Genomic DNA, 11724 nt, shown 5'->3' on the forward strand with positions numbered 1-11724 from the left:
ATTTTTCTCATATCTTACATATTTTTGGTATATGTTGTGCTATTTCTTGAAATTTGTGTGAATAGAAGTTTTATTGAGCAAATGTGATTGATTTCTATTTTATTGATAATTTGTAGTTTTAAGTTAAGTAGTGTCTGTGTCTACTCCCATCCTTTCTCAACTTTCGATGGAGAAACTCACTGGAGAAAAATTCCTTAATTGGAAGCAAAATATCAACATAAAGTTGATTGGTGACAACTCCGAGTTTGTCATGATTGAGGGATCCCCAGAACGAATATTGTGTCTGCACGTTCGTGATGGCATCGTAAATGCTTGGATATCACCGTCTCTGCGCATACGTGATGACACTGTGAATGCTCGGATGGCACCGTGTCTGCACGTTCGTAATCAACTCAACTATGGTCCGACGTATCTCATGAACGAGCTTCAGATTTTTTAGCCTATCATGGGTGGACCTAGTAAAGGAGGAGAAAATAAAACTACAGCTGTTGCTGCTGATCCAGCTAAGGCTGAAGCTAACCAAGCTTCATCTTCAAAAGCTGGAAACAAGAGGAAGAATGGACAAAACAACAACCCCAAGCCTGGAAAGGCTGCAAAGACGAGTGCACAACCAAGTGCACAGGCGCCTAAGGGGAAGAACAAGAAAAACAAGAAAGGTAAAGATAAGTGCTTTCACTGCAAAGAGAATGGGCATTGGAAACGAGATTGCCCTAAGTTTCTAGCAGCGAAAAACAAAGGTGATGATTATGGTTCATTTATATTGGAAACATGTGTTTTAGAGAATGATAAATCCGTTTGGATTATTGATTTTGGTTCTACTAACCATGTTTGTAATTCCTTACAGCTTCTTGAATTGTGGGGGGAAGTGGACAAAGGCGACTTAAAACTTAGAGTTGGGAACGAAGCGTTCGTTGCGGACCAAGCTAGAGGAAGAGCTCATCTGAAGTTCGGAAATAAATTTTTAATTTTAAATGATGTATTTTTTATTCTGGATTTTAGTAGAAATTTAATTTCAGTTTCCATGTTGCAATTAGAACGATTTGTTATGACTTTCACAAGTTCTAATATATTTATTTCTTTCAATGGATCACAATTGTGTATTGCATGTTTGGAAAATGGGCTTTATATTATGCGACTTAATGAACCCCTCGCTCTTAACAATGATTTATTCAAAGTAGCTAAACCTAGGAGCAATAAACGTGAAAAGACCGATAACGGTAATATGACGTATTTATGGCACTTGAGACTAGGTCACATTGGCTATGATAGGATTCAAAGACTTACATAGGACGGACCTTTGAGGGAACTCACCTTAGGTGAATTACCTGTCTGTGAATCTTGTCTAGAAGGCAAACTGACCAAGCGTCCATTCTCTGCAAAGGGTGATAGGGCCAAAGAATCACTTGGACTTGTTCATTTAGATGTTTGTGGACCATTGAATGTACAAACTAGGGGTGATTTTGAGTATTTCATCACTTTCATTGACGATTACTCTAGATACTCATGTCTTTACCTAATGCATAGGAAATCAGAAATTTTTTCAAAGTTTCAGGAATTCCTAGCAATGGCTCAGAACCAATTAGGTAAAACGTTAAAGATCTTGTGATCTGATAGGGGTGGAGAATATTTGGATATGCAGTTCCAAGATCATTTAACTGAACTTGAGATTTTATCACAACTTACTGCCCCAGGTACTCCGCAACAAAATGGTGTAGCGGAACGCCGAAACAGAACTTTATTGGAAATGGTTAGATGCATGCTTAGTTACTCAGCTCTACCAACTTCGTTCTGGGGACATGCAATTGAAACCGCGAACGAAATTATCAATGTCGTGCCGTCAAAATCTATCCCCAAAACACCTTTAGAATGCTAGAATGGTCACGGACCTAGTTTATGCCATTATAGAGTCTGGGGGTGTCTCGCTCACGTCCTGAGGAAAAAGGAGGGAAAGCTAGAATCGCGAACTGAAGTTTGCATGTTTGTTGGCTATCCTAAAGGCACTCGGGGTGGAATTTTCTATAGTCATTCAGAAAAGAAAGTGTTTACTTCTACAAACGCTACTTTTCTGGAAAATGACTATGTCCAGAACTTTAAACCTCACAGCAAAGTAGTTTTAGAGGAGATGGTTAAAGAATTGACTCTAACCAATGTTCCATCATCATCAACGCAAGTTGATGATGAAATTCCCACTCTTCATGTCCAACTGACGCAAGTCGATTTAAATGAAAAAAGTACTACTGTTCCTAAGCAAACAGTCACGAAGGCTCGTCGTAGTGGGAGGGTTTCTAGGAACCCAGTTCGCTATAGTTTGGATGGTGAAACCAATATGGTTGTTGGTGACACTAGTGATGATGATCCGTTGTCTTTCAAACATGCAACGGCTAGCCCTAAAAAGGAACTATGGCTCGAAACCAAGAAACAGGAAATGGAGTCCATGTACTCAAATTCCGTCTAGGATCTTGTGGAAGCACCTAGTTACTTTAGGGCCATTGGGTGCAAGTGGATCTACAAGAAGAAATGAGGTATTGATGGAAATATCGAGACTTATAAAGCTCGATTAGTGGCAAAGGGTTATACCCAAAGAGAAGGCGTGGACTATGAGGAAACTTTTAGTCCGGTAGCCATGCTCAAGTCCATTCGCATCCTCCTATCCATAGTAGCCGCTCTCGATTATAAGATCTGGAAAATGGACGTCAAGACAACTTTTCTTAATGGAAAGCTTGACGAAGTCATTTATATAGATCAGCCAGAAGGATTTAAAGTAGCTGGACAAGAAGGAAAAGTTTACAAGTTGAATAGGTCCATCTATGGACTTAAGCAAGCTTCTCGTTCCTGGAATCTTAGGTTTGATGAAATAATCAAAACCTATGGCTTTGAATAAAATATTGATGAGCCCTGTGTTTACCAACTGAAGGCAAATCAAATAATGGTATTCCTGGTTCTTTATGTGGATGATATCTTACTCATTGGAAACAATGTTAAGAAATTATTAGATGTGAAGAATTGGCTGAGCACTCAATTTCAGATGAAGGATTTGGGTGAAGCAAGTTAAGTTCTAGGTATCCAGATTATCAGGGATAGAAAGAACAGACTCTTAACTCTATCTCAAGCAGCTTACATTGATAAAGTGCTTGAACGTTTCTCAATGACAAATTCCAAGAAAGGGCGTCTACCATCCCGCCATGGAATTCATCTTTCAAAGAAGCAGTCTCCCCAAACTCCTGAAGAGGAAGATGGAATGAGAAAAGTTCCTTACGCATCTGCAGTTGGAAGTCTGGTGTATGCCATGTTGTGTACTAGACCAGATTTCTGCTATGCAGTGGGAGTAGTGAGCAGGTATCATTCAAATCCAGGACCAGAACATTGGATAGCAGTTAAGCATATCCTAAAGTATTTGAGACGGACTATGGATTATATGTTAGTCTACAAGGGTGGTGTTCTGAATCCTGTAGGCTACACCGGTTCAGATTTTCAAACTGATGTCGATGAAAGGAAGTCTACTTCTGGAATGGTGTTTACTCTTGGGGGTGGAGCTGTGATTTGGAGAAGCGTAAAGCAGTCTGCAATCTCAGATTCCACCATGGAGGCTGAGTACATAGCCGCATTAGAAGCAGCTAAGGAAATAGTCTGGCTAAAGAAGTTCTATTCAGATCTTGGTGTTATTCCAGAAATGGATAAACTGCTTGTGTTGTTTTGTGACAATATAGAAGCGATAGCCAACTCGAAGGAACCTCGAAGTCACAAGAGGAGTAAGCATATAGAAAGGAAGTATCACATTATTCGAGAATATGTGGCCAGGGGAGATGTGAAGGTTATGAAGATTGCAACTGAAGACAATCTTGCGAAACCGTTTACAAAGACACTACCAGAAGCTAAATTTGATAAGCATATCAAGGAAATAGGTTTAGTAGAATTAAGACATTAGTTTCAATTAGTGCAAGTGAGAGTTTGTTGGGTTTTTATGCCCTAATTAAAACCCAAATTCTTTGTAATCTCATTTTATTATCAATAAAAGAATAAGAAATCATTTTTTGACTTGGTCAATCACTTTGCTCACATGTTTTATATTCATGATTATTTGTTTAATATAAACTTCTATTAAATCCTGAGCATATAGCTAATCTTATTTATAGTGACGTAATCACAGTGGAATATAAATATGATTATTTGTTCAAAGTAAGTTAGTCCTAAGATTAGTAAGTGCACATGATTTACACTGACTTGCCAATCTACGATATGATCTACTTACACATTACAGTGTTATGTTCTTTCCAGAACATTAGCAAAGTAGATAAGATCAGATGTATTTGTTACATCGGACTGGACCAATATTGACGGTTGATAAGATAAGTAAACATACTGTTATTATCTATTCTAGTCATATCATATAGTTGACCATAGGTCAGTTCAATCTCAATTCTGAGTAGTTAGTATTCTAACTGATTGTATTATTTGAGTTCGTTGATTTGTTCGTTACTAGCTTACCCTACGGACTAGCCCATTCTTACATCTTGGGAACTCGGTAGTATAATTAAGTGGGAGTGTTAGTCATAGATATGAAAATCTATAGCTTCTGATGAAGAAGTGAAACAATGGTTTCCTTTTAGTTTGGTTCAAGGTGTTAAATGATAGAGATCTCATTTCAGTAATTAAATTAGTTTACTGAATATCATTTACAATGAACTAAATGTTTTAAGGATAAAATACAATGAGAGGTAAAACTGTATTTTAGTCCTATCTCATTGTAGACCGTCTATAGAGGATTGAGTAACAATTATGGTTGTAACAATGGATAATTAATAGCGTATCTATATTTGTTATAGAGCGTTCTATAAATTCAATAGTGCGATTCCGAGTCTATAGTGGAGTCACGAGGAATTAATAAGTTAGTAAATTTATTTGTTAGATTTATGATAACTTATTGGAGCTTGATTTCATAGGCCCATGGTCCCCATTGTACCTTGGATAAAATCATCTAGATAGTCTCAATTAATTGATTTAATTATCAATTAGAATTATCAAAGTTGACCTGGTCAATTTTGGTTAGTTTCACAGAGTTACGTAATTTTGAGAAGAAAAGAGAAATTATGACAGATATATTAATTAAGATAAATTGGTATCTAAATTAATAATTAAGTTTAAATCAAGGTTCAAATTATGAATAATTAATTTGATAAGGATTTAAATAATTATTTAATTAATTAAATCAATAGAAAATAATACATGTCGTGATTTTAGGTCCAATGGGCTTATAATCAAATGGGAAATTTCATGGGCCTAAAGCCCATGATAATTTTGACCTAGGGATTCAGATTGGCTATTATTTTATTTATTTTTTAATTAAATTAAATGGCCTAATTGAGTTTATAAAAGGAGTGCTTAGAGAGAAGTAAAAAAAAGTTCATAATTTCAGACGACAGATAAGTTTAATCACTGGTTTTCTGATAGTTTTAGATTCTCTCTAAACACAAGTCCTTTTCTAAGCCTCTTTGTTATTTTCTCTTCTTCTCTCTGTATCTATCTCATGTGTTGAGAATTGCCCACACTAGTCTAGGTGATTCTAAGGATACATTGGAAGACTATGAAGAAATTAGAAGAACGGTTCAGTTTCTTGATAATACTCTGCGACAGAAAGGATACAAGAGTTAGAGAAACTGAAGGAATGACTATTTCATTCCGCTGCGTATACTGTAAGTATTCTTATCTTTGTTTCTCTTTGAATTCAATTTTAGAAACATGTTCTAGGTTATCTCATATTAATTTGTTTAATATTAGATCTACATGAAGATAAATAAAGATCCTATATAAGTTTTCCTAACAGGTCCCCACAAAATCCTTCATGTATCTCGTGTAACAGTTCTTTAGCTTTTTCCCTGGGGATACATCGTAATAATGGCAAAGAATATCCTCGTTGATACAAAATTCCATCGACCAGTATAAACCAAGCAAACTGCCTTTGTAGTTTCTTCGATTCATTTAAGTCAATTGACAATAATCCCTATTTGAGGTACTTAATAATGGGTCTCATCCAAGTGTCTGCCACGTGTATGACCATGGTGGAGTCAACTTGTATACTAGGAGTTTCCAAATGCTCGATTGGTACTATATTTAGTGTATCAGCATCTTTGGCGCTGGCAAGCTTGGCTAATGCGTCTGCGTTGGAGTTCTGGTCGTAAGGTACTTGTTACAAAGTATACTTTTCGAACTGTACGAACAAGTCTTTTGCTTTGTTAAGATATGCCACCATTTTCAACCCTTTGTCCTGATATTCTCCTAGGATCTGATTAACAACCAGTTGTGAATCACTGTATATCTCTAGTGATTTAACACTTACATCCTTGGCTAGCCTTAATCTTGTGAGCAGTGTGTCGTATTCAGCTTCATTGTTGGAAGCAGTAAAGCCAAATCTAAGTGCACAATGAAACCGATGCCCTTCTGGTGTAATAAGAATTAACCCTGCTCTAGAGTTGTGCTCGGTAGAAGAACCGTCAATGAACAACTTCCAGGATAGGATTTCTTCTTGCACTTGTACTTCTGGTGCCTGCTCGTTAACCTGGAGGTCACTAAATTCTACCACGAAGTTTGCCAATGCTTGGCCTTTTATTGCTGCTCGTGGTAAATAGGAAATGTCAAATTGTCCTAATTCCACGGTTAACTTCAGTAGTCGACCAGTGACTTCTGGTTTTTGCAAGCCTTGCCGTATTGGTTGGTCGGTAAGTACCATCTTTGGGTGAGCCTGAAAATATGGTCGTGACTTTCGTGATGCCAAAACCATGCACTAAGCTAACTTTTCGATGGGTGGATATTGTGACTCTGCTTATACCAGCCGTTTACTTATATATATATGATTGCTAAGTAGATGTACAAGGTTTCTTCTTCGATTGGTTTGGATAAAACAGGAGGTTGAACCATATGCTGTTTAAGAGCCTGAAAAGCCTGCTCGCACTTTTCTAGTCCATTCAAACTTCTTGTTTCCCCTGAGCAGATTAAAAAAGGGAACACATTTGTTTGTAGATTTTGAGATAAACCTTCTAAGAGCAGCAATTCTTCCTGTCAAACTTTGTACATCTTTGATTCTGGTGGGTGATTTCTTGTCAATTAAGGCTTGGGTTTTTTTAGGGTTAGCTTCTATTCCACGTGAGTTTACTATGAACCCAAGAAACTTCCCCGATCCTACCCCATAAGAACACTTGAGAGGATGAAGCTTCATCTAATATTTTTTCAAGATGTTGAAGTATTCTTGTAAGTCTCTGACATGTCTACCAGCTTTTTTCGATTTAACCAACATGTCGTCGACATAAACTTCCATGTTATTACCGATCTAGTCTTTACACATGTGATTAACTAGTTGTTGGTAAGTCGCACCAGCGTTTTTCAAATTGAATGACATTACTTTGTAGCAGTATAGCCCAGTGTTTGTTCAAAAGCTGGTGTGTTCCTCGTCTGGTGGGTGCATACTTATCTGGTTGTATAAAAAATATGCAACCATAAAAGATAGAGTCTCATGCCCTGATGTGGCATCAACCAGTTGGTCGATCCTTGGCAGCGGAAAACAATCCTTCGGACAAGCTTTATTAAGGTATGTAAAATCCACGCAAGTTCTCAATTTACATTTGGTTTTAAGACTAATATGGGATTGGAGACCCATGACGGATAAAATGCTACCTTGATGAATCCATTTTCCTTAAGCTTTTCAACTTCCTCTTTTAGTGCTTTAGACCTATCTTTGTCGAGAAACCTTCTTTTTTGCTATACTGGTGGGTGATTTTTGTCGATGTTCAAGACATGCCTAATAAAAACTAGGTAAATCCCCACCATGTCTTTATGCGACCAGGCAAAAAATTCTTGATTCCTTCTTAAAAACTCCACCAGTTCTTTCTTGATTGTTGTTTTTAAGTTTTTACTAACTTCCACAACTCTGGTCAATTGCTTTTCTTCTAGCTAGATCTCATCGAGATCCTCTATGGGTCCAACTTCCTCGTCAAAATCCCCAAAGCGAGGATCTATATCTCTATCCCCACTTTGGGCAACACCCTATTTGGTGAATTGTTCACCGGATTGGGTATTTAGCTCATTAACTCCTCCTTACAACACTTTTTCTGATCCGCTGGAGTTGATCGATGGAATAAGTCCACTCCCCTCACCATACTTCTTTTCCTTCAAAATTGAGGAGTTGTAGCATTCCCGAACCTCTCTTTGGTTTCCCAAAACACACCCATTTATCGAGGTAGTTGAGAATTTCATGGCTAGATGCCACATAGATGTTACTGCTCGCAATTCTACTAAGATAGGTCTTCTAATTACAACATTATATGCGGATGGACAGTCAACTGCTATGAAAGTAGTGAGTATTGTCCTGTTTGTAGGTTCTATTCCTGCGTCCAGTTCATAGTAAGTTATACAATCTTCCCCTACTCAAGCTTTTTTGGGAGTTCGCTCCTCGACGGTAAGCATTTCAATATCTTGTTCATGATGTAGGGTTCTTTCCATCGCCTTACCATTGTCACATGCTAAGTGTGGTTTGCCACAAATAATGAGCAGAGTGCACGCGACTGGGTTAGGCTACAAGGTAGGCGAGTGTTGGTGTCCTTGAGCTTGCTTGTTGCCTCCATTAGCCGATTATCGGAGATCAACCCCTAGTCATATATATCTCCTTAGATGTCCTTGTCAGAGCAGGAATTCAATATCATCCTTCAGCTGGTTGCATTTGTTCGTATCATGACCATAGTCGTTATGGAAGCAACAAAACTTTGTGGTGTCCCCTTAGAGATGTCCTTCCAGATGAGGGCTGGTTGCTTGAAAGTTACGGTGGTGTGATTGGCCTGATACATTTCTGCTCGGCTGTCGACCAGTGCAGTATTGTTGGTGAACCTGGGGTCATATTTATTTTTCTTAGGGTGCTTGTTATCAAATGTAGCTGAATCATTGCTCGCCCATTTTCCACCATTTTTGTTGTTGTTTTTACCACCATTGTTATTGGGCTTGCTAGAGCCACTAACAACTTAAGCTGGCTCTTCTTTTTTACCCTACTCTGCGTTTGGAGCCTTCCCTTCATTGGTGATGGCCCCCTATAGCTTAAAATACTTATTTGCTTGGTCCAAAAATTCTTGGGTAGTTTTAACTCCATTCTTTCGTAAACTGCTCCATAGTGGGGATTGGCGTTGAACCCCAATTGTTATGGACATCATCTTTCCTTCATCCCCCACGGTTTTGGCATGAGCAGCTTCTCTCATAAACCTTTGAATGTACTCATTTAAAGGCTCTCCTTCTTTTTGCCTTATATCTACTAGCTGGTTAGCCTCTGTAGGATGTATACGAACAACATGAAATTGGCCATAAAACTCTTTAACAAACATCTCCCAAGAGGTTATGCTAGCCGGTTGAAACTTGAAATACCATTCCTGAGCAGCATCACACAATATTGTTGGGAAGATCCAACATTGGGCATCTTTGGATACTTTTTGGATATCCATTTGTATCTCGAATTTGTTTACATAAGACACCAGGTCTTCCTTTCCAGTATAGTTGGGTAGTACAGGATCTTAAACTTATCGGGGACTTCGGTCATATTCTATATGTGAGTCTTATTTCTGACTAGTTGTTGGACTGCTTGGTTCAGTGCATCTATGTGGGCCTGAAAAATAGTTGGTACAGTAGGGATATGTTCATCGTGTCTTTCCCTTCGATTTTTCGATATATCCCTTAAATCTTCTTCTCTTTGTCTTTGTTTTGATCTTTCCAGTTGATCAAAAACATTGGGTTGTCTTGGTCGCCCCCTCTGTTCTGGCTAGCTGGTCGATTATTCATAGGTAGGGGTTCATTTGTTCGACCAACGTTTCTCCTTTGATTCCGATAATACTCAGAATCTCCTTCATTATAATCTTTCCCATATCCAAACTGTGACCAATGAGTACGTGAACGACTATACAAACTGTCACCTTCCCTCTGCTCAAAACCATCTCAATAAATGAGAGGAGGCCTATGGGGCCTGCATTGGTTGTTGGGTCCTAAGGAATTATTATGTTGTGGGGGACCCCTGACCATAGAGCCAATGTCTGGTTGCCTCATGTTTCTTGAGCAGAAATTTTTTGGTCCTCTCCTAGGTAAGACTTGTTCATCTGTTATGAGGCATCTTGGGCTTCGAGGACACTGCTCATCCTTGTTTTGTCGAGGTTGTTGCTCGCTTACCCAAGCAGACTGAGAAGGCTAATGTTGCTCGTTAAGTCTACCAGAATGATGTGGCTATCTTTCTAGCTGGGAAGCTCGAGGTTGTTCTGGTTGAGGTGGGTTTTGCGGAGGTGGTGGATTCTGAAGTTGCTCAAGTTGCTGTGGGTTTGATGCAGGTCAAAACCCTTGTGCTAACTGTATAGCAACTTCTAGGGCAACAATTGCATCTCTTTGACGACAATCCATCTCAACTTGTCTATCATTTAGTTCTTGCCTCTGTCTATCAATCTCCATTTGTTGCATGATCATAGTCTCTGCAACATTTTCTTGGTTAGCCTTTAGAGTGGCTAACTCATCCTGCAACATCCTCATAACTGCTCACAAGGTTTTAGGATCCAACACCTCATTGTCTTCCTCTAGCTCCACTTGAGGCTCTTCATCAGTTAGTCATAGTGGAGTAGGTTGATTATGGGGGTTCTCAGATGCCTGACTATTTTGCTGGCCCTGGGTTCTCCTGGTGGACTTGGCCTTGTCTTCTCAGCTTTCGATCTCCTTGAGTTCAGTTCTCAATGAAAGCACCAAAATGTTGACCCACAAATTGGTCAACGACATTGAGTTGAATAAACGATATGAAATAAGAACTGAACTTGCTAATAATAAATGACACACAAATTTTATAGTGGTCTGGCCTCGATGGTCAGTAGTAACCTACATCCACTTAGTACTATTATTTATGTAAAGTTCCCAAAACCTACGATCAGATGAATAGAATCAATCGAGTTTCACAAGTAAGAGAAAGACTACAAGAAACATGTATAACAACACTTCAATCTATGAACTCTTTGAAGTAAAAAATTACAGCGTAAAAAATAATGATTCATTGAGTCCACTATTTATAGGCTCAAGAATGTACATAGATGGGCCATGGGCCTTACATAATTTACGTAAAAAATATGAATAAAATAATACAAAATAATCGATTATCACATAAATATCTCGAATCTAACTGATTTTGAGCTTTTACCATGTTCCATCGAGCAACTCTAGCCGTAACATGTGACCAACTTACTTTACCAGCTGCTCCACCTAGCTTCTGAACTAATTTAGAATAAGAAGTCACATTATTTTATCTGGTCGTGGGTCGACCAGTCCTTCATTAATGAGTTGTCATGTGCCTTCCACGTGTCCCATTTTATGCCACGTCATCATGCTGATTTTAGGGAAACAAATTCCATACTTTAATATGTTGCTGACAATTTTATTCAATATCTATGATCTTAATCCTCTCGTACTCATACAAGATCATACTCTCATTAATGAATATGAAATTTTATGATATTTATAATTATTCAACAATAATTCAAACATTCAATTATAAAGAAAATGTACTTTTATATAATCCCAAACAAAAAATGTATTATTACATGCTTTTAGGGCACCAACCCTAACAAGAAAGGGGTATGTTTGTGATGATATGATTAGATTGTGTACTCAAGACACTAAATTTGATAATAATAATGCTAATTCTTCATGTCATCTGTTTGGCTTAAATTCTAT

At 38.1% G+C, this 11724-nt stretch overlaps 1 protein-coding gene across 1 annotated transcript; it reads right to left on the reverse strand.

Annotated features, from left to right (window-relative positions):
- Positions 1–9068: 9068 nt before the first annotated feature.
- On the reverse strand, positions 9069–9473 carry LOC133806263 (uncharacterized). The gene has a single exon (XM_062244384.1). The coding sequence runs from the start codon at positions 9471–9473 to the stop codon at positions 9069–9071; it is 405 nt and encodes a 134-aa protein (XP_062100368.1).
- Positions 9474–11724: the final 2251 nt, after the last annotated feature.

This window comes from Humulus lupulus, chromosome X, assembly GCF_963169125.1.
Source record: "Humulus lupulus chromosome X, drHumLupu1.1, whole genome shotgun sequence".
Taxonomy (NCBI): domain Eukaryota; kingdom Viridiplantae; phylum Streptophyta; class Magnoliopsida; order Rosales; family Cannabaceae; genus Humulus; species Humulus lupulus.